Consider the following 24,915-nt stretch of genomic DNA (forward strand, 5'->3'; position numbering starts at 1 on the left):
CAAAGTCATTTTCTTCATGACATGATTCACCACCACTTTCTTCTAGTTCTTCTTCACTATCGGATTGACAATAATATTCTGTTGCCATATGAGTGTCATCTGCGGGTAAATCTTCACCTATTTTTAGTGGCGACTACTTTCTCTAGTTGGACTGCTTTTGCCATCTCATGTTATGTTCCTTCCTTAAATTAGAAACTGTAGCATATGCCAGAACTTTCGAGGTGTAAGAATCTCTAATTTCTAGAAATAAAATGATTTTTAATCTTTGCCATTAATTAAAAGCAATAATGCAATATTTGCAGCATTATGTAGATAAAAAAAAAACATGTTTTTTTTCTGTAAGATATTATACATTAATTCCTTGGCAATATATACCTTTGGTCTCTTTATTTTTTTGGGACTTGGACAATTCTGAAAAAAAATTTCTTCTTGAAGTGCCAGGGTCATCAAAAGATTGATTCTCTTCCATTTGAAGTAAACTTTTATTCAGCCAGAGACAACTGTTGGAAATAAAACTGCTCCAAGTAAATTACATTTCCTCCACTTTTCTGACCATTTATAAACAAGATTTTCAATTTGCTTTTTTTTCAATAATATGTTAGGAATATTATTATCACATAAAAATGAAATAATTTCATCAATAATATCCGCTTCTGACCTATTATTAAAACCCATTTTCAAAAACCTCTCACATATTGATCTGCGGCTTATTGTTAGAGTACGGGAGGAACATGTGAGTCTCTATAGTTACACTTTTACCACTCCAGAGTTACTCAAAAAATATTAGTATAATAATTTAAGAAATTATCCATGGAACAAAAATCAGACTACTGGTCAATTTAAAATTCTCATCTACCGCGGGGTCTCTTGGGGTAAGATACTTGTGGTAAATTAAACTTGGTATAATACCTTTTAAAAATTATAAAATACAGAAGCGGAGATCTGCGTAGTTCTAAAGATACAATTTCAAAGTTTTTTTTTTTTTTCAAAAAAACGCTCTGCTATGTTTGTGGTAACTTACTAGCTTCATAAAAATTAATTTAAGTTAATAAAATTCTCTTAAAAAGTATTTACCTTGGTCTTCAAAATCCATTATAATTTAATTTATTTCCAAGTCTCTGAACTAAGAACCAAAATATATTAGCAACACTAAACCATTATCAGCAAATAACTGATATATTTAAACTACAAACACAACATTCCTGTACGCTTTTTTATTACGATTAAAAAGTGGATCGTGATAAATTTGAATAAATGGACCCATCATCTGTTGAAAATAATATCATTGTTGAAATTTTCGAATTTTTTTTCTTGATCCCTATGCGTCGATTTTTTTGAATCTGAACCAATGTGCGCCATCTCCAAGAGGAATCGAGCAAAACATCAAGTATGCTATATTTTTGGAAAGGTAATTTTAAATTATTTTCACTTAACTAAAAATATACAGGCTGTCCCATTGTGATGAATTTTTCACTAATGGTAGCGTGACCTTGACTAAAAAAAATGGTAGCTTAATATTTATTTAAATATTAATGAGCGGGGCACTTGGATATTGAGAGCAACGAATCTTCGTGGCGTTCTTGTAAATTATTACATTAAATTACCAAGATAAAACTTAATCAAAAATACGTAATAAGCCTCTCATCGTGGATCCTCCTGTAAAGTTAGTAATCAACTTCTACTAGGACTTACCAACAATGTCTTAATCTGGTCAGCAGGAACTTGTGGACTTGTGGCTCTGTGCTGTCAATGCTTCGGTACTTCTCTCTTGCATAAACGATCGACGGACCCTTCTCAGTATTCTTTTAAATTTTAGGTTTAAGGTGTTGAAGTAGAAATAAAATGCTGATTTTACACAACACCTACTTTATTACAATACTAAGAAATTAAATAGCGAAAATAAAAGAAAGACAAAAAAATATAAATAACAACTATTTAAAAGTAAAAAGAAAATTAAGCGTTTAAAACAATGAACCTAAAATTATAATAAGATAATATCTAATTCAATCAGACTTAGAGAAACTTAGAGAAAGAAAATTAATATAATTAAAATTTAAGAAAGAGAAAAAAAAATAAGAAATCAAATTTAAATTAGGATTTAATTTAAAGAAAGAAATAAAATTTAGTAAACTGATAATCAAAAAATATATGTTAATAAAGAAACTTAGTATTTTAAATTTAAGAACTTCAGAAAATCAAAGACTATTAAAATAAAAAAAAATATACCAAGAAATACTGAGATTCACCACGAAGCCGAACACGTCAAACTACTTAAAAAGACAGAAGTGAACTGATTTAGAAAATTATTTTTCTAACACTTGTTTCATCCAGGATAAGTGGGGTAAGTTTGTAGGCTCCACCCATGGTTTTGGTTCCTCGTATCATCATCAGGCACCCTTTTACCGGTACCCTCTGATTGGCCGAGGAGGTTCCAACCCCCTAGTGTTTTAGGCTCAACTCACACCATATAACCTAGATGGCACTAGTAATGTTAATTTTAGCTATTAAATTCAATTATCATAAATATCTACGTAAATCTCATTATTTCCTGAATTTACCCTATCATTGTTTAACTATATTCTTACCTAACACAAATTGAGGATTACTCTTAAAAAAAACCCTACCAAATCACAATTCTAATTTATATTCATTATATTTCAGTGTATTTATTTCTCATAATTTCGGACCTGCATAGGATAAAAAAAGGAGAGCAATCCTTCAGGATAACGTTACGTGAACCTGGTTAATTTAGTTATTTAACTTATTTATATCAAAACGTTTGGTTCGACCAGGGTGGGCTAGTCGTCGGTTTATCGAACATGTGGCATGGGACATGGATATTAAAAATAGTTGGTGTCGCGTTGTATAGAGGCTTTTCTATAAGGGTCTGTTTATTTAGTCTGGCTAGAGCTTAGTTCTTACGACTTTGTTGATTTCTATTAAAGATTTCTTGGTTCCCAGCCATTCTATAAGGCAATTCATTAATTTTATGATCGTGAGATTTAAGTCGAAAAGAAAAATATTTAGTTTTTCCCAGAGAAAAAGAAGGGTCCCTCAGACTAAACAGATTTTACGACTTTCCTAGAAAATTATCGTGTTAAGGGCGGAAACACGTGTAGACCCCCAAACAAGATAGGCTTATTTTCTTCGCTGTAAAATAAACTGTTACACCATATAAAAAATCAAATTTTCTGTTGATAACTCTTAAATTATTAATTAAAAAAAATATATTTAAACCATTAAATTCTACGTAAAAGTGTGCTTTGGAAATGTTTTCACAAAAATACAAAATTTTCTTTAGCAAGAAAGTTACAGCGATTTGTTCAAAAATGTACATTTTTGAAAAACACCCTGTAACTCCGAAACAGTAACGGATATCGATGTGCGGTTTCCATCAACATGTTTTTTTAATAAAAATTGAGCTCCAGACACCGATATTAGTTTTCGTCTATCTCCTATAGAAATGGGCGTTTCCCTTTAAAAGCGTCCAATTTGACCCACCCTGTCCAAATGTACTGCACTTTTTTCCACCGATAAAAATAGTTCTATTAATGAGAGATGTTGTGCAGTTAAGAAAAAAATAAGCTAACTAATCTGTGAGAATGGGTAATATGTCTGGTAGCTGAAAAATTGGATAAAAATTATTGAAACCATTGCCTTTTATTTATCTAAAACTATATAATCAATGCAATCAGCGCAGTTAGCAAAAAATTGGCGAAAGTAAAATTCCTATGTAAATATCAAAAACGTAATAGTTTTTTATTGATTTACAAATTGTTACAATTCAATTAAATTTTCATTTACATACGACATATTCATATACGATTCATACACGATGCATTACCAGACAATTACGATCTACTTTCCAATTATTTTTTTCGAACTAGGTATAAAAACAACTTTCTACAGTTTCAGGAAGTACATATACGCTAGATGTAAAATAATCTTACACTTTTTAGATCTTTTTCCATTATATTTTTCAAATTCTTAGAAGGACGATGACACATATAATGTTGCGGTTTTAAATTTATGCAATTCTTGCTACGGTTTCAGATTTCCTTTCATAAAGTATTTTATAATTCATGCAATCTTGTTTGATGTGTAATTGGATAGCTGTTAATTGAGTAAATTCTACATCCCATTGATAAATTGACGCGCTTTCTTTAGTTTCTTAACTAGTAAACATTTGTAAAATATGTTTATTTATAACCACAAATATATGTAATGTTGAGGTTTAGGTTTGCTGGGGTTTGATCCCTCACTTGGAGGCCTTGGACTCACTGCGATATTCCTGTATTGTTGCACCAAACCTTCCTCTCATTCTTTCTTTGCGTTAAAGCACTTCCAGCTCTTTGCAAAGTTCCCGATGTCGCTGGTGTTGGCTTCTGCTGATTCCTCTAGTCTCACCAAAAAACCTTGTCCTAAAGTTTTAAAGCGTCGGTATTCCAGTGCCAGTGGCACAGCAGGTGCTCTATGGCTTCTTCTTCCTCTCCGCATTCTCTGCAGTAGTCGTCGTTGGAAATCTTTCATCTCACGAGGTTTACCTCCGTGGGGCAGTTTCAGTGATGGCACCCATACAATTATGCGTACTAGTTTTTTTTTTGTCCTCTAGTAGTTCTTTTGTCTTTTTGCTATCTACCAGTGGCCATAGTCTTCGAGTGTAGGGCAGTCCTCACGGTGTTGCCACCGTCTCTTGCCTTGATGATAGTTTCTATAGTTTCCTTCAGTGTGTTGATCGTCACAAGTGGTGGGTCATCTGCCACGGTCTCTCCCCTGCCCCCCACCCTTTGGCAAATCTGTCTGATCCTTGATTACCCACCACAATGCTGTGGCCTGGCACCCAGCAGAGAGTAGACGAGAACCTTGAAGTAGCCAGGACAGTGCTTCTCGGCAGTCCATCACAGTTTTCGATCTCACTGATTGCATGGTGATGCTTCTTAAAGCGCCCAAGCTGTCAGAGTATATCGCGATATCTCCTATTTTTATCTCCTAGCCGCTTCCTATATGGCGTAAACCTCTGCTTGTAGAACATTACAGCCATCCGATAGCTTTAAAGGTAGTCAGATGTCTAGTTCCTCTGAGAAGATGCCTTGTCTGTGCGTGTGTCTCCTGAAGTTACGGAAGCATCTGTGTAGACTCTGCTATCTCTTGAGTGTTCATTACTCGGTTGCTTTCCCATTCTTCTCTTGTCGGGATGCGAATCCTTATCTTATCTCCAAAATCATTCGACAAAATCCTCATTATCTTATCTCCAAAATCATCCTCGTTTGGTGAGCATATAGTCCGTTTTCTGGTCTAGCAGATGTGGACTCGTATTTGCCATGATTTTCCCTATCGCTGGCAATATTCTCGAGTGACCGTAGTTGGTCTGGTTCCACATATTGGATTTCTTTAATCTTAGGACACCCTTAGCGGCCAGATCCTTCACGAGCCAATCGATTGATGGCAAGTCCAGAATTGCTTCTAGCAGAGCTTGCGCTATTTTGTTCCTTGCTCCAATTGTACCTAGAGCTGCTAATCGCTGTATTTTTGTGACGTTTTTTCTATCAATCTCTTTAAGTACCGCTTCCACCATACTAGTGCTCCATAAGTGATGATTGGTCTAATTATAGTAGTGTACATCCAGTGTATAATATACCCCATGTATACCCCCTCTTCTTCCAAAAACAGAATATATGGAGTTGTCAAAATTAAAATGGATCAAGTTCAATTTTCTACTATTTTAAGATTATAATCACTATAAATTATAAATACTATTTACCATTAAACGTGTAATTTCTGGTGAAGTACCACTGTTAAAATGACTGCTGACCAAAAGTTTCTTTCTTCCAATTCTTTTTGTTGCTCAATACTGAGAGGTGTTTCTCAAAGTTGTAAAATTGGCCTTCACGCCAATATATCTATCCGAAAATGGATGGCAAAACAATGGAGCATGGCGGTGCGCCGTATTTCAAACAGCGAACTGAATGAAAATATTTAAACAGAGATGATGAACTGCGTGATTTCACTCTAAGTGATTTCATTTTGGTTGTACATTAAAAGTAATATACGGTGTAAATCTCGCTTAACCCATATTTCTATACCTATAGTATTATGATGTCATTCAGTCTGATTTTGCAGTATCCGTATGGTGTTAGTGAACTAATTGTTATGGGGGGGGGGGGAGTTAACTTACTTTCAATAAGATCCTTATAGGCTAGGAATGCAACCCATGACATTTCCATCTGGGTGTACATAATGGATTGATGCCTTAAACCTCAAGCATTTTTAAACCTATTCAATGTCTACACCCATATGTAACAGTATATAAGTGTGTAACTATATCTTACTAATTATACTTATTTTCAAAAATATATTAGGAGTTTTACTGTTAACTTTTAGACCTGCAATTTGTGGTAGCCTAGAAATCTTTAAAATTTAAAATTAATTTATTTTAGTAGTTCACTAGATTTTATTAATTTTATATTATACCTACCACGTTATGAAACACACGCATATAACAATTCTGTAATGAACGTAATTTATTATTTTTTATTGATTGGCTTGTATAAACAAATAAAATAAGCTAAATCACACTATACAGGGAGTCTCAGGAATACCGTACTGGTTCAATTTATCGCTTTCGGTATGCATGTACGCTTGTTTTAAGTAAGGACAATCTTCGGATTGTCTCAGTAGATTGAAGCTGAAAAACAACGGCGAATGCAGATTCTGTGGGGAAAAAGCCAAATCAACATTATGTGGGGAAAAAAACAAATCAAATCAAACACCAGAACACCTTATCACTGAGTGCGCCAAGACGACAACTGCTCGTGCCATAAATTTTGGTCCGGCTGATGTCGAAGATGGAGAGCTGGTATATCTGTGGAGTCGTCTCAGGTACTGGCTTTTGTCAAAGCCCTGAGATTGTATGATGAATGTATTCCTGGTACTTTTGAGACATCAAAGAACCGGGACTCGAAATTATTAATTCCCGGTTCTTTCGGTACTTTCGAGACTCGATAATAATAATTAAAAACATATTTTTTGTTACTTGCTAAACGCTTTTGATATTTTCTAGCGGTCGAAATCAAACTCTTCTAAATAAATAGTGACGCTATCTCTTACTGTTCTTACCTCTGAAGTTATTTTAAAGTTTCTATAATGTTTATGAATAATTATTGAAGTTTAAATATTTTATTTTATTATTTACTATAATATTGCTGAATGTATTAGTTATATTTTTTTGTGTTGAGTTTTTATAGGCATTTGCATCTTTAATTGAAAATGTTAAGTTTTTTTTTCTAATTTACGTACATTGGTTGCGATTTACGTTCAAGGTTGGTTGATGTTGTTTGATGTAATTTTTAAGCTACCTAGGTGTTTTCTTTTTTTTTCGCTTGTGTTCATGTTTACTTTCTCATGACTTAATAATTTGATATTATTTTTATCCATTTTACTTCGAAAAACTATCCCTTGCTTTCTGATTGATGAATTGCACCACCACTGAACAAAAATTAGTCAGTACCGAAAGTACCGAAAAAAACGGGAAATCCCGGTTCCTAAGAGGTGCGGTACCGAAATTTCCGGTTTCGAAAAACAGCTCCGGTTCCGGAAAACTTACTAGTGGGACATAGAAGTTTCTAGAAATCTCGACCCAAAACTAACCTTTGCCAGCCCTTAGTATACTGGATTGGTATGGCATGTCATGCATTGGTACACGCTGTATTGACACATGCGGTATAAGTAGGTACTCTTTTAATAATTATTGTTATTTCATTCGATCAAACGGATATCTAAAATCTGAAGTAATCTGCAATAAATTACCTACTATTAAGTGTCCATAGAATAATTAATTAGATTGAAAAGCAATAACTACTCTTTCCTATGAATGTTATATGCGTTACACAGATATGTCGAATAACTTTCTAATATAATTAGCAATGGGTTGCTCTAGACCTTGCGTGAGACAAAAACTGCTGAAATTAACATTATGTTTTTATTATAAAATAACAGTATGTTAATATGAAATTATTATTAAGACCATTAACTTATACGTTTGGATAAAAATTAGGATAATAATTCTAACAACCGTTTTAACAGTTAAATACAGTCCGAAAAAATGTCGAAATTTATGTATACATTAGTAAAAACATTATGTTATACTACGTAATCTAACTTATAATAAAATTATTATATCTGCTATATAATCTGTATATGTAAGTACTACCATAGACATTAAGTGCACCAAAAAAAAATATATACACACAACCAAACTTATATGGAATCACTCTTTATTTCCGACTAAATTTCTTGCAAGGATAAAAATTGGTATACGACTTTAAGATAAGGCTTTTTGTTTTAAATAAACATGATAATAAAGAATAAACGACTGCTGCGATTTATTTTCTTTTGAGTTTTGTGTTCAGTAGTAAAATCACGATTGTCCGGTAATTTTCATTCGATCCAAAAAAATCAAAAAAATCCCTTATGTTGGATTAACAGATGTACAGAGGGAAAAAATTATTGCTCTCACCGAACAAGGAATGCTCCAAAGCAGTGGCGGATACAGAGGGGGGTCCATGGGGCCCGGGCCCCCTCTAAAATCTGTAAATTGGGTTAAATCTCAAGCTTTTGGATTAAAAATGGCGCCCTAAAAAGCACATTCTACATTACTTTTTGTTTTGGGACCCCCCCCCCTAAAATAAATTCCTGTATCCGTCCCTGCTCCAAAGAGACGTAGCAGAGATAGTAGGCGTTACCCAGGGTGTTGTGTCTAAAACATATGCAAGGTACTTGGAATTAGGCACAAGAATACGCCCAAGAAGGCACAAGAATAGGCCCAGACAAAGTCGTCAAAGAGTCACAACTGAACAACAAGATCGCCTTGTTGGCCAAATTGCTAGAATAAATCCCAATGTTTCTCATCCAGAGCTAGAAAGACAGGCAGGTACAGGTGTGAACGTTTTAGTTAAAACCATAACAAAAGGGCTTCGTGCTCGAGGATTTTACTGTAGGAGAGAGTTACGGATCCCACAGTTATCTCGGCACAATAAAATTGACCGGCTAAATTGATGCCTTCAATCAAATATTCTTTTTTCGGATGAGACATGAACTGGCCTAAGATCAGATAACTATCGAATTCGGGTTCTCAGAGCTCCAGAAAGACGAGCGTGACTTCAGGCTGCCAAATCTGTACCAAGATATAAAGGAGGAACTATAATATTCTGGGGAGGTATTATACTGGGAGCAAAAACTCCATTCTTACCACTTCAACAAACTTTAACGGGTCGGAAATACGTTGACTTGGTGCTAGACCCAATGGTTAGTCTTTGGAGAGCTGCAATTGGATATAATTTTAACTTCTTGTACGATAGTGCACCTCTCTATACCAGCAGAGTGACTAGAGAATGTCTTGAAACGGAAGGTTTCATAGTTTTGGACTGGCCTGCATGTTCACAAGATTTAAACCCTATCGAACACTTGTGAGACTAGCTCAAAAGGAGGGTTTACAGCTTATTGATGCAGCATTAGCAGAATGGGAAAACATACCCCAAAAAAAGGCAACGTTGATAATTTAATAAGAAGCATGCCAGCGCTAATAGAAGCTTGCATAAGGGCTAGAGGTGACAACAAGCAATATTAAAATTATCAGTTTTCTTTTTGTTTTGGTTTGGTTTGGTTGCTTTTTGGCCATTAAAAATTTAAATCTTAATTTCGTTTCAGAAACCAAAAAATACTATTTTGTTTATTTTGGAACCGATTAATTTTTCTATTGCTATATGAATTAATTTTCATTAAAAGTCATTGTAAGGACTGAGTTTTATTCATAAACACAAAATTTTCATACGTCTCAAAAATTACGAAAAATAATAAATGATTCCATATAAGTTTGGATGTGTGTATTTTAGTTACCGTTAAAATATCGTTCACGATAATGAAAAAAAGTTCTGGTAAAATTTTGTTGCTCTTAATATTAGTATTAAGAGATGTCTCATCGTGATTTTGTATTTCCTATTTTTCCAACACGAGATTTTTTTTTGAATAACAAATCAGCGTGTTGTTCTAAACATCCAATTCTTGTAGGAACAATCTTCAAAAAAAGTGTGATGATTTTTCATCTAATCGACTCGCTTGAAAGTTATTGAAGGTGTAGCAGATTTAGTTAATACTCAAAATTAATATGTATAAAGCTATATTGTCCTTTGCGTACGGCAGCTTTTCATCAATAAAACAGTCATGGGTTCTTTTATATTTCACTGGAGGAAACCAAATTACACTAAAACTTAAAGTATTGGGCTCCAGGCAAGATAAAACAAACACAGTCGTAGTTTAATAGTTATTTTATATACATACAAGACGATAAAATGGTATTTTATCGTCGACCGAAAAGATTAATTCAGGAGCGATAAAATCGCGAGTTGGAAGAGGAAAAGCTGAGAAACAACGGCGAATGCAGATTCTGTGGGGAAAATGGGGAAACATCAGAACACCTTATCATTGAGTGCGCCGAGACGACGATCATGCGTTTCATGAACTTTGATACAGCTGATGTCGAGGATGGAGAGCTGGCCTCTGTGGAGCCGTCTCAGTATATATGCCTTAACTTTGTCCGCTACTCCTCCAACTTGACTTTTCCGAAGCGATAGCCTCAGGCGAGAACATTCAACAAGCTAGTTCCGCCCGGCTTTTGTACTCTCGGCTCCGACTTATTGTTTACGATGAAAATCTGAAAGTTGAACGGGGAAAAGTTTTCCCTCGGGCCACTTATCCTTTTTAATTATATTTTCTCGGCGGAATCGTTTCCAATTAAATAATATAACGCTCTAGAAAGTTAACGAAAAGAAATACAAATATTTTCAAAAATGGAAGCATTTAAAAAACGTGCGAGAAGAAAGATCAAGTGAAAACATGCTTTTAGCGTATTTTTCTGAAAAACCAAAGAAAATGCAGCTGTCCAGTTTATGGTCGTACTATTCAATGCTAAAAAGTACAATACTGGTCAATGTAATAGCATAGGTAATAGGATAAAATAAGGATAATACCGTTTAAATTTCCGTAGTAGTATAGTAACATCTAAACTTTGGATATATAGCAAGCTCAAAGCATTCATGAATACAAATAACAATGATGATTCTTTATAATTTGAATATTTTTAATACATAAAGTTTTTATCCTATCCTCGCTGTGAAAGTATCATTTAATCTACTCTTGCGGTTAAAGTACTATTTTATCTACTATTTTTGATAGATATAAGGCAATTTTAACAGTTGCTATGGAAAAAAACAAATGACTATATTGAATTAGGATGATTTTTAATTACTATAATTAGTGATAATTAATAATTATTTTAATTTCAATGTTTTACCAAAGAAAGCTTGATAAACTTTACGAAAATTAGAATATTTTAATTTTTGGGTTATTATTTCGTAGTAAAATATAAAAATTGCGGAAGTTATCATATACGATTTAAAGTTGAACTTTCACCTTCAATAACTTCAATAAATGAAAAAATAATATCAGGTCTTTTTTGAAGACCGTTCAAAAGGTTCTAAATCTAATACACGATGCCTTTGAGGATTTTTTCGCCAAAAAATAGAAAAACTCGATTTTTTTTAGTTTTTAGTTAAAAACAGAATTTCTTAATATATACATATAATATTTCTTAATATATACATATAATACATCAACATAGGTAGTAGATTAAATTCACAAGAAAGAAAACCCAGAAAAGATCCATTGGTTCTAAAAATTTAAAGAAAAAAATGTTTTTTTGGATTTTTAAAATGAAATAACTCGGTTATTTTGGAGTTATTTGAAAAACGGTAAAGAGAAAATATGTTTTTTATCGAGATCTACCAACCCTCAAAATATTTGCACGTATTTAAGAGTCAACCTGTATAATTGATTTGAATTTCAGTGTGGATGATATAGCCCTCTACGATGTACCGGCTATGTTGCAGACGGTACGACATTACTCAGGATCACCTCATAAAATAATCTATATTGGCCATTCCTTGGCATCAACAGCCGCCATGATGTTCGCATCAGAAAGACCTAGAGTGGCCAAGAGCATGGTGTCATTGTTTATTCTGGTGGGCCCAGCTTACAAAATGACCCACATGACCAGTCCTTACAGGTTGCTGTTTCCATTGCTATACCCAGCATTGGTACGTCAATATATTGGTTTGGTTTATCGGTGCAATAGTCACACCTATCCAAATTTCATTTTAAAATAGATTTTCTTAGCCCAAGAATGAGTGGAATTATTGAAATGCTTCAGTAACTTTCACTTCATCACTTTTTCCTTCTAGTAAAATTTTAGTTGATTTTAATGAACATAACTTATGTAAAAATTAAAAACAATTAAAAAATAATCACACAGAAAGTTTGAAGCTTTTTGGTTTTACCTCTATAAGTATCTAATTGTTATCAGATAGTAAGTATTAATTTTTGTAGTTTAACTTGATGTCATTTTAACAGAAAATCAACGGTTTTTATAGACGTATCTATTGAAAAAAACTGAAGTCTTCTTGAATAGTTGAATTTAGATATTTTAAATAGTTTTTTCTTTGTTCTTTGTGTTTTTTTTTTGCTTCCGACGACGGGAAGAGATAGACTTCCCGAAATGTTTGAGCGCATTTTTTTGCCAGTTAGGCAAATTAGTTTATTAGTGAATCACTGCTGACAAGATGGCCTCCGATGGATTAATTCAGCAGAGTTTACAAAAAAATAACCATTTTATTTTGTAGAATTGCTACAGTGGCGAAATACACATAGAACTTTTATGAAGATATGAATACGCCACAGAGGTATAAAGCTACACGCACACTGGTGCGATCACGGCCGCGATCACGATCAGGGCAGCGATAACATGAGCGATCATTCTAGCACACACCAACGCATTCACGTTCACCTCCGTACCTATATGTAGTGAGCTATCCTGTAGGTATACACAGGTACAAATTAAAAATGTGAATTATAAATACCCAAAAAAAAAACATTTTTAAATATTTACCTACAATATTTAAACTTAAACAATAAAAATGTATACATATGTACTATCCAATCCAATTGCAACTCTAATTTTGTCTCAAACTTTTTATTTTTAATTCTATTATTTTTTTAACTTGGATCAGATAAACCATATAGAATTTTGTGTATTTTTACAGCCTTAATTAGCTGCTCTGTTAACTCCATTTCGAAATTGCAACAAGAAAAGACACACAAAATAATGGAAAATTCCTATCAGTTGGGTCGCGATCACGCGATCAAACTCGACAAGTTGAATCTGATCGTCACCGCAGAATAGAACGCCGCCAGGCCGCTTCGTCTTTAAAACTCGATCGCGCCAGTTAGTTCAGTCATTGGGGATTTTTGCTTGGAAAAAAGTCCGGAAGTTTTGCAACTTTGCAGGTTTATAGGTTTTGGGGTCCCTAACTGAAATCCATAAAATGCACATTTCCAGACCTGCTGCCGGCGCCGCCACCTTGCCAAGATGGCGCCCAAAGTCGGTATTTTGTGAATATCTCGAAAACTATGCGTTTTTCGCAAAAATTTGAGGAGAGCAAAATTAAAGAGAATAAAATTTCCTATAAAAAAGGTTTCACGAAAATATTCGCTAAAGTTCGCTAAAAATTTTACAATCTTGCGTCAAATATGATATATTATGTACAGGGTGGGTCAAATTCGACGCTTTTAAATGGAAACACCCTTTTCTATAGGAGATAGACGAAAACTAATATCGGTATCTGGAGCTCAATTTTCATCAAAAATATGATGGTAAAAACTGCACAACAATATCAAAATATATATGTTTGTTACCTTTTCGGAGTTACGGGGTGTTTTTCAAAAATGTGCATTTTTAAAAAATCGCTGTAACTTTTTTGCTATGGAAAATTTTGTATTTCTATGAAAACATTTCCAAAGCACCTTTTTACGTAGATTTTAATGGTTTAAGTATTTTTTTTTAAATTAATAATTTAAGAGTTATCAACAGAAAAATCGATTTTTTATTTGGGACACACTCTATATTTTTAATTAACTGAAAAGAATTTAAAATTACCTTTCCAAAAATATAGCACACTTGATATTTTGTTATAATCCCCTTCGAAATAGAGAATTTTTAACAGTTCGCCAGTTTTAACTATAGTAGGCTTTGGACCCCTTATTGATGATATGCCCTTAATGGAACTCGAAAACATATTTTTCCAGCAAGACTACACACCACCTCTGAACGCTGAAGTTATCAGCAAATTTTTGCAGTCAATTTCAAGAATAATTGAATAGTTAACCAAGGTCCCAGCCGTTGACCGTCGAGGCCGCCTGATTTAGTACCCATGGATCTAATCCTATGGATATATTTGCGGAAGAATAAAGGTTAGAAATACTTAGCAGTTATGAGAGGGTATCTTTCACCCCCACTGAGTTAATGAATTCCGCGAGAAATGTTCAAAAACTGCCCCGTCTGTCCATAACAGGAGACGGTCGATATGTCGAACACCTGTAGCAAAATCTCATGTCTTGGTTTGCTATTTATTTTTATTGTTATTAGATATAGTTTAAATGTGTTGATGTAGGTTAAATATATTTTAAATTGTTATACAATTCTGCATCTCTTATAGCAAATATTATTTTCGTTTTAATTGATGCTCATATCTTGAATTTTTTCGGTGTCGTTCAAAGCCTACTTATTTAAAGCGGGCGAATTTTATATACTCTATATCTTAAAGAGGAATCGAGCAAAATATCAAGTGTGTTATAATTTTGGAAAGGTAATTTTAAATTCTTTTCAATAAATTAAAAATATAGAGGGTGTCCCATATAAAAAATCAAATTTTCTGTTGATAATTCTTAAATTATTAATTTTAAAAAAATTATACTTAAACCGTTAAATTCTACGTAAAAAGTTGCTTTGGAAATGTTTTCATAAAAATACAAAATTTTCTATAGCAAAAAAGTTACAGCGATTTGTTAAAAATGCATATTTTTTAAAAACACCCCGTAACTCCGAAACGGTAACAGATATCGATATGCGGTTTTCACCATCATGTTTTTGACAACAATTGAGCTCCAGACACCGATATTAGTTTTTGTCTATCTCCTATAGAAAAGGATGTTTCCATTCAAAAGCGTCGAATTTGACCCACAGTCGATTTTCCGAAATCAGATGTCGATTAGGGTTCACTAAAACTAGTTTTAGTTTAATTTCTTCAATTTTGTCATAAAACAGTGGCGTATCATAAATTTGCTCATTAATTTATGAATAATTAATTATAATTATTGAAAATGTGTACTTGTTTCCACACCACCCAAGAGGTAAAGTATATGGCGCGTTTATTTTAACGTGGTCTCCCCGGAGGCCTACTCCACTAGATAAATTAAAAACTTTAACTTATCTGCACAAGCCCGACGGATCTGGCTCATTGATGTCAAAGTCGATCGTGTTTGCTGTGCTGGGCTCGTCAGGGTGGTCTCTCAATACGTCCAACTCTTTATCTTCAGCCGCCAGAGGGATATCTACAGGCAAGTCCAACTCCTCTTCATCGGATTCGTCGAGTGACACTTCAGTGACGTTGTCACAGGATCACTGCTTTTCTGTATCCGCAGGCTTTACCATAGTTGTAGGTTTTGCATTTACAATTTACAGGATCTTTAAACGTTGTGCAGTCATAACAAAAACAGGCATTACTCCAGTGAGTAATGCCTGTTTTCGCTTTCTTCCAACCCCATTCTTCGGCATCTTTGGTACAACCAGACCAATGCTGAACCGGGTGGTAAGTTCGCAATGAATGCTGTATTGACAGCACGACAATTAATTATTCATAAATTAATGATACGCCACTGTTTCATGACAAAATTGAAGAAACTAAACTAAAACTAGTTTTAGTGAACCCTAATCGACATTTGATTTCGGAAAATCGACTATACGTAATATAGGTATCATATTTTACGCAAAATTGTAAAATTTCCAGGGATTTTGTGCCTAAACGGTTGACTTTAGCTATTTTATAGGAAAAATTATAGGAAATTTTATTCTCTTTAATTTTGCTCTCCTCAAATTTTCACGAAAAACGGATAGTTTTCGAGATATTCACAAAATACCGATTTTGGGCGCCATCTTTGCAAGGTGGCGGCGCCGGCGGCAAGTCTGGAAATCTGCATTTTATGGATTTTAGTTAGGGACCCCAAAACCTATAAACCTGCAAAGTTTCAAAACCTCCGGACTTTTTTCCAAGCAGGCTCCTTTTTTGATCCCCAATGACTGAACTAAGTGTTAAACGGCTCATATGAATTGTTCAGCAACTTTTGGCCGCGGCCGCGATGATATCGTGATCGCGGCCGTCGCGTGTACGCACACTGGTGCGATAGCTTAAACATTCTTTATTACTAATAATTTTGACGTTTTGAATGAAGCTTTAATGTCATTAATTCCATGATTAAGCTTCATGCAGAACATCGCAATTAGTGGTTTGAATTAGCTTAGAACTTTGTTCCTTTAATTTCAGTGTGAGCATTCAGAACGTTAAAATTAGTGGTAGTTTCAAGCTTCATTCAGAACCTCAAATTAATTCAAACCTGAATGAGTTCATTCAGGATGTCCGCAGTTTCTTCTTAAAAATCCATTTCAGTTGCCATGAGTTTATTTTTATTGGCTTTTGTAACATCCCATATTTCTGGATTTTTGGACTAGGCTACTATAAATGCGTTTTTTTGTGGATCTATTAATTTTTTTATTCCAGAGAAGGGAGTTCAATGTTCTGATTATTGTTCTACACTTATTTACTCTTTCTTGTATTTCATTTCCTTTTTTATTAAATATTATTCCAAGGTATTTACTAGATTTCACTCCATTTATCATACCAGTGTCTAAGATTAGGTCATTTATCTCTTCATGGCCTACTATAAGGTATTCACATTTCGAGAGATTCATCTGAAGACCTGCGGCTTCGTATTCTTCTTGGAGTTTTCTGATCATATAACTGAGATCTTCTTCGTCTTCAGAAATAACTATCTGATCATCTGCGAAGAACAATGTAGATAAGCTAAATAATAGGCTCTCTATGTAGTATTGTAAGTGTAATTGAAACCACTAATTTGTTCTATTAAATGCGAGGTTCTGAATAAAGCTTTACAGATGAACCAAGGAAACCATACCGTTTTCGAAAATTTTGAAAGAGGAAAAAAGAGATAGACTCATCAAAATTAACCAAAAAAAGTGAAACCTGAAAGTTACAAGAATATTTCAATAATTCCATTCACATTTGGGCCCAATATTGCATTTATACAGACTTTTAATAATAAAAAAGTTAAGAGTTAGCTTTGCACCGATAAACCTATTTTTAGCGAACACGAAGTAGAAGAGTATCAGTATTATTACAATTTTTTAGGACCTGTCAAAATCTCTTAATCTAGTTCAACTGTTTTCTAGAGGATATTCCCGAAGATTAACTAGGCCCACGTGTCTGGCGTCGCCAGTGTTGATGTTGGGTTGTTCGGCTTTGTTGAATATGTTTACTGGGCCATTTACAGATATAGCTCCAGTGAGTATAAAATCGTTTAGTTTGGAACAAGTAATCGAATTCCGGGATTTCAAGATTCCGGTTTGGAAACCCTAATCTCGACACAAAATACAGGGTTGTTCACCACATACGACACGGAGTATTGTAGCTAAACGATTAGATTTTTACAAATTGTAAGTTTTGGGAAGTACAATTAGAGGTACAATTTAAAAATAATTTAAAAAAATATAGTGTGTCCCAAATAGTAAAAAATATTATAGTTGTATTTTTTAAATGGACCATCCTGTATATTATTCTATTTTTAGATTCGACGGTTGAAATAAAGGTAAATTTCATTAAGGTTTATCACACTTAAACCTTACCGTTTTTGAAATATTTTCAACTTTGTGAAATGGTAGTAAAAAAATTATGGCTTCATTTCTCCAAGGGTATTAAAGGTTTTAATACCAAATATTTACTGAAGATTGCTGTTCATTGATCAGATATTGTGTTGCAATAATACAAATTATACTAATTTATACAGTGTGTTCAAAAATTTATATTAAATAATTACTAGCTTTAAACGGCAATAACTTGTTTAATTGAAATGGAACACCATATATATTTTACGCGAATCAGATGCACAATTTAATTGTCTATCAAATTGTATTACATTTTTACCTATCTCTTCAAGTTTTCGTAGAAAATGCTTTTTCTTATAATTCAGACCTATCACTATACCCATGGAATATTATTGACATTTTGGATTTTTTTAAAGCAACATAATATGTACAAAATGTACAGATAGTAAAAATAATAATAGTGCAAGCTTATTTGTTTACAAAAAGAAAACTATTAAATATTTGTAAAAGAGTATACCAAGTATTGCTAATTATTAATATACCAACATTATTTCCGCCCAAAAATTAGTTAATTACATATTCAATTGTTTTATTTAATAAATTATTCTAAATAAATATGGATTTGACTCAGAAATCAATGCAATAATAAGTTATGAAAATGATCATCTCTGTTGTTATAAAAAAGCATTTGCCAAAAAAAGAAATAAAATTTATAAGATGTTGCTTTTTACACACTGTCTAAAATACATACAAAATTCAATTTTTTAGTATTTGGAGCAATTATTGTTAATCAACGTAAACGGCCAATTAATGTAGTTTGAATACTGGGATCATATTAATTGGTCCTCTTTAAAAAGAAATAAGCGAACTATATCGACAATATTAGTATCTGTAATATTGTCTTTTAAATTTTGAAGATGTGTTACATCTTTAAAAATGATCTAAATTGTCCATATTCCATGGGTATAGTGATAAATGAGGTCTAAATTATAAGAAAATGCATTTTCTACGAAAACTTGAAGAGATAGGTAAGAAATGGTATAGTACAATTTGATAGACAATTAAATTGTGCATCTGATTATCGTAAAATATACAGGGTGTTCCATTTAAGTTAAACAACTTATTGCCGTTTAAAGCTATTAATTATTTAATATAAATTTTTAGACACTCTGTATACGGTAGTAGTATTGTTATTATTGCAAAACAATATCTGATCAATAAATAAACTTTAGTAAATATTTAGTATTAAAAACTTCGATACCCTTGGAGAAATGAAGCCTTAAAATTTTTACTGCAATTTCATAAAATTGAAAATATTTCAAAAACGGTGTTTATTTATGTGTGATAAACCTTAATGAAATTTACCTTTATTTTAATCGTAGAATCTAAAAATAGAACAATATACAGGGTTTTCCATTTAAAAAATACAACTATAATATTTTTTACTTGTTTGGGACACTTTGTATCTTGTAAAAATATTTTTAAATTGTAGCTCTAATAGTCCTTCAACGAACTCAGAACTTACAATTTGTAAAAATATAATCGTTTAGCTACAATACTCTGTGTCGTATGTGGTGAACAACCCTGTATATCCAAATTTACTTTAGATAAATTATTAATAAGCCATTATTAAATTGCTGATTGTGTCTTTCTAAATTCTCAAAATATCGATATATTATTTCCAGGAAACAATTCCAGTTTATTTTAACCAATTTCCTGGCGGGACGTCACTGAAAACAATGACATTTTTGAGGGAGTCCACTAGAGGGAACTTCCGAAAATACGATTATGGACCTGGCAAAAACAATCATGTTTATGGTTCCACCGCGCCTCCGGAGTACGACATTAAAAAAATTGAGGTGCCCACATTCATAATCTATGCTAGAAATGACTGGACCACTACCAAACAGGTAACAGAACAATTTTATTATTAGTGCTTTATTAAACATTGTTCAATATCATGTATCGATATTTTAATAAAATTATACTATACAGGGTGTTTGGGTGAGCGTGCATTAGAAGTTTCAACATCTAAATTTGAGATTTTTTGGATATTAGTGTCTCACAATGAGATCTATCGATTAAAAATATTTTTAATATGATGGCACTTCCGGAAATACCGGAAGTTGACAGTAATTTCTTATTTTAAATGGGTACCCCCAGTTTTTATTGCATACTTCGAATGTAGAATGAGTAAGAGGGGGGGGGCAATCACTGCGACCTTAAAGATCTATCGTGTCCCCCTTCCTCGAGTCATCACACAGTCTATAACCCATCATACCGCTGTTGTAGAGGGGACATGGTATTTCCCATCCTCCTCTGATAACAGTTCTTCCTCCGAGGGTACACAGCCTTCCACGGTTGGAATTTGGCCCTCCGTGCCGCCCTTCACTGTCGAGGAGCACCTGGACGGCTGAGGAACCCGTGAGGTTGAGACTGGAGGATCTGTCTTTATTTTCACCACCTCTTTAACTTAGTCTCTCCTTAGCCCTGATACCGGTGTTGTCCCGTATCTATAATAGAGGATATGTCTCTCTTTCTTTATTGCCTCCTTGGATTTGAGGTCAATTCTTATTGTGAGGACCTGACCGTGACCCTCCTCCCTCGAGTTGATGACTCGCCAACTCGATGTCCTTACATTGAAGTTCTGACCCTGGATAAGGCTTAGCAGGTAGATGGTGTATTTCCTCTTGCTCCTCGGCAGAAAAACCGTGATGGCCGCCCCTTTAGGGATGTTTTCTCCCTTCACTGTAACCAGTTCCGGCCCCTGCCAATTTTTAAGCTTTGGTGCGATTTCCACCAACCAATTCGCCGATTCTTGAGATACACAATCTATGAGGATCATGCCCACCCGAAAGTGTATATCCCCGCAAAACGCAGCTGACGCACAGTTTGTAGATCGTTGTATTGCGATCCGATAGCCACTACTTCGTCCAGTATAGCCTCTTCTAGAGACGTTGCTGGTCGGTGGTTAGAGCAACCTCTGGGAAATCCTTTGGCAGCACCGCCACTTTTACATGTCCAGCAATAGCGGCAAAGCTGGTGATACGCCCCTGCTTGCCTCCCGGTGTTGGACGGCTTTCCATCCTAACTTTTTTATCTCCCTGCCGAAGAAGAGGTGAGAGGTTCTCGCTCCCTCCCTTGCCCTTTGATGGAGATGAGTCAGGCTGATTCTTGGTTTTTTTACTCTCCCCTTTTCGTAGGAGTGTTTTCGCTTTTGCTTCCTCTGGGGCAAGTCTTTCGTGGAGCAGTCGGAGGTATCTCCGTGCTTCTGCTCCGCTAAAACCTACTCTCAGAGGATCGTCTAGCCTAGTCGATCGCACAATTTTCACTAATATTTATTTACTTTTCAGGATGCATTTTATTTATACAAACAACTACCTGAGTCGATCAGAGCAGGAATATACGGGGTGGAGAAAATGAACTTCAACCACAACGATTATTTTTTTGGAAAAAATGCCGACAAGTTGGTGACGAAGCCCATACTAAAGATAATAGAAAACTTTCTAAAGAGAAGCCAAAAACAATACTCTCAGAACACTATTAGTTTATAAAAAAGTATGTTTAGAAAAAAATCCAAAGTGTTCAAATTGCTGTATTATATTAGCTTTAAGGAATATTAATATGTAACTTATATATTTTATTATTCTAGTATGCTAAATATACAAGGTGGTCCGAATTGGATTTGGAAAATTTCGACAGCATACAGCATGTTCTGAAGATAAAAAATAAGTAAAAAAGTTCTTATAAATGTATGACCTATAATGCTTAGGAGATACAGGACGTAGAACTTTCATTTTTATTTCGATTTTTTCCAAATAATTTCTGAGCTACCTTCTATATTTGGATGAAAATTGGTATCTGGCAGTTTTTTGATATGAGAAACTTAATTTTGATGCCATTATGACTCCTGCTTGTAGAAGGCGCCACCTACATATTTTTGACTGCTTTAATGAACGATAACTTTTCGTCCGTGCCTGTACAAAACTCCTGACCAAAAATATATATATTTCCACCATTTTTTACGTTAAAAATTACCTTGGTAAAAATCACTACAATTAACCCTTCTCAAAATATTTTAAATTTAAATCAATAAATGTCGTTATTGACAAAAAATAAATATATTGACCAGAGAGTTCTTTGACTGAAATGATAAAATTGGAAACTTCTTATTTTTTTTAAATAAATCATAATTCTTTAGAGGCTCTCGTCTACCAATCTCAAGGTGTGGGTTCGATTCCCACACCCGGCATTTCATCAGCCGTCTATTTTTATTAAAATAAAAATAGTTTGGGTACCTAGGTCGACTCAGCCTTAAATGAGTACTTGGGATTCACAATCCTGAGGTAATAATGGGCGGTTGAAGCGTAGTGCTAGCCACATTACCTTCCTTGTATACCGAACGGCTCTAGTATAGCAAGCTGTACCTCCCAAGGCGTTAAAACGCTATATACCGGAGCTATTACTATTATTATTTTTTAGAAAAAAAGTATGAAGAAACAGTTTTAACAGCTGTTCAACCTTTGGCACAAAAACATTTCAAATTTATATCAATCTGATAATTATCATATTCAATTTTTGTTGATTATGATATGTATTGATTATTTTGATTCCAATTTTTTTATGGTTAACATTTAACATCTTTATTTTTTGTAATAATAACATGTATTGACTATTTGCATTCTAAAGGACGGTTGCTCGTAACGATTTTTACCAAGATACCTTTTTTACGTAAAAAACATCAAAAATGTATATTTTTTAATCGGTATTTTTATACAGGTACAGACGAAAAGCTATCACTCTTCAAACCAGTTAAAAATATTTTAACAGCGCATTTTTTAGCGCTTTACAAATAGGAGTCATATTGACATCTAAATCAAATTTCTCATGTCAAAAAATTCCCAGACAACAATTTTCATCCAAATATTGACGTTACTTCAGAAATGATTTGGAAAAAAAATAATTATTTCGAAATAAAGCTTCATTCAGAACCTCGAAATCAGTGGAATAAATTAGTAGTTTCAATTAGCAGTAGAAGTTTGTTCACCTAATTTTAATGTAAGCATTCAGAACGTCATAATTAGTGGTAGTAATTTCTTTTTAAAAAGTTAACAAACTTTTGACTTTTCCACTAATTATACTTCAAAATTTGCGAGGAATGTCATTTTGGCCTTTGATTTTCACCCGTCAAGAAAAATTTTGGTTAGAAGTCAAAAGTTTATTGTTTTATAAGTTAAATATTATGCTTTCTCTATGGATACAACAGACTATCGCAAGCTGTTGCTAGGATATTTTATTAATTTTAATTGTGTTTTTAGACATTGTGAATGATCGTAAACTAAAAAGTACCGTGTGATCGAAAAAAAACGGCGTCCAGTTGGCTTGGAAATGACGATCGATGACATTTCCCATATAATTTTACATATAGACTGACAGCGATCTTCATCTCATAGCCATCGTTGACGCCGTTTTTATTCGATCATACGGTATAAAGTGTAATTGAAACCAATAATTTATTCCACTAATTGGGAGGTTCTAAATGAAGCTTAAAAATGAAACTTCTACACCCTGTATCTCTGAAACTAAGCATTTTAAGGCATACATTTATACGAACTTTTTTAATTATTTTTATCTGCAGAATTTGCCGCCCAAGTTTCACGAATACAATTGGGACCACCCTGTATATTATATTTAATATAATAAATAAAAAAATATTTTAAGTAAAAAACTCGTGTGGTGCTTTATTTTTCATTCCGTTTTCAAAGTCGAGTGCATTAGAAACGGTTAAAATAATTTTCTGTTACATGCCCAATCAATAAATATTATGCAATATTATTTTAATAAGTGTAACATATAGCAGGTGTACTTGAATTTTGCATATAATCAAATGGTTCAAACCGCAATATACAATTTAGTGTCCGTGACAGTGCCCATTCACTTTGGGCATTTTTCAAAATTTGTGGTTGGTAAATTTTCCAGTTATTATTAACCGCCGCGCTGCCGGTATTATAAACACTCTGTATGCTATTATGAAAGAGCAAAAGGACTTCCATAATGCACTAATTAATATTGGTATATTTTATGCACGCGTTCTAATAATACCTTTTAATACAAATATAGTTCAGGGTAGGCTCGAGAAATTTTTCATAAAATTGATATTCAAGTACCTAAATAAATAAAAAATGTCAAAAATATATAACATTTTACAAAAACAGAGAGAGTGGTAAACAAAGATAAATAGTTTTATTCATACTAACAGAATTTAAGTAAGATTGAAGATTTTCACATGCTATTATAATATACATCTAAAGAAAATCATCTTTTGGTTATCTTTTCTGGATTTCCTTTCTTATAAATTTAATCTACTACCTATGTTGCCAATTATCAACAAATTATGTTTTTTAACTAAAAACTAAAAATATTCCGAAAATTTTTTTCCAAAAATTCCAATTGGTGAAAAAAAAACTCATAATCGTGTTTCTGGAGTGGAAATAGGTATACTACCCCTAAAAATATTTGCACTTATTTAAGACCCACCCTGTATTATCAAATATCATACGATAAAAAAAAACGGCGTCAGACATGGTCGGGAAATAAAGATTGCTGTCATTTTGTGTATAAAAGTATATGAATAGCATCGATCGTCATTTTCATGCCAACTTGACTTTTTTTTTTTGGATTATATGGTATACAGGGTGTCCCAGGCTGAGCGTACATTAGAAGTTTCTAGAGAACTACAATATCTAGATCGGAGATTTTTTGTACATCATTGTTTTACATCGAGATCTCTGGATTAAAAATATTTTCAATATGGCGGCACTTCCGGAAATACAGGAAGTATGTGTGTTTGACTGCAAGTTTCTTATTTTAAACTTGTACCCCCATTTTTTATTACATATATACTTAAATTCCCTGTAAAATTTTCTGAATTTTGATATTAAATAATCCATACCTAACATTAACCGTTTTTGAGAGTTTTTTTTTAATTTTTGGACGTAAAAAAATGCGTATAGTCGACTAAACGTCGAATTTAGTGAATTTAGAGAAAACATGTGGCTGTCTATTTCAAAAAT

The 24,915-nt window shown here is 33.4% G+C and overlaps 1 protein-coding gene across 1 annotated transcript in view; it reads left to right on the forward strand.

The window, feature by feature from the left end:
- Positions 1-21,871, forward strand: part of LOC115874573 (lipase 3-like) — a 55,962-nt gene extending 34,091 nt beyond the window's left edge. The window contains exons 5-8 of the mRNA XM_030889766.1: positions 11,900-12,149; positions 17,370-17,522; positions 19,528-19,752; positions 21,196-21,871. Of these exons, the coding sequence (XP_030745626.1) occupies positions 11,900-12,149; positions 17,370-17,522; positions 19,528-19,752; positions 21,196-21,396 (829 nt within the window). The 3' untranslated portion in view covers positions 21,397-21,871. The remainder of the gene's footprint in view (positions 1-11,899; positions 12,150-17,369; positions 17,523-19,527; positions 19,753-21,195) is intronic.
- Positions 21,872-24,915: the final 3,044 nt, after the last annotated feature.

Source organism: Sitophilus oryzae, unplaced genomic scaffold (genome assembly GCF_002938485.1).
Source record: "Sitophilus oryzae breed Bouriz unplaced genomic scaffold, Soryzae_2.0 scaffold_1297_pilon_pilon, whole genome shotgun sequence".
In the NCBI taxonomy this organism is placed as follows: Eukaryota; Metazoa; Arthropoda; class Insecta; order Coleoptera; family Curculionidae; genus Sitophilus; species Sitophilus oryzae.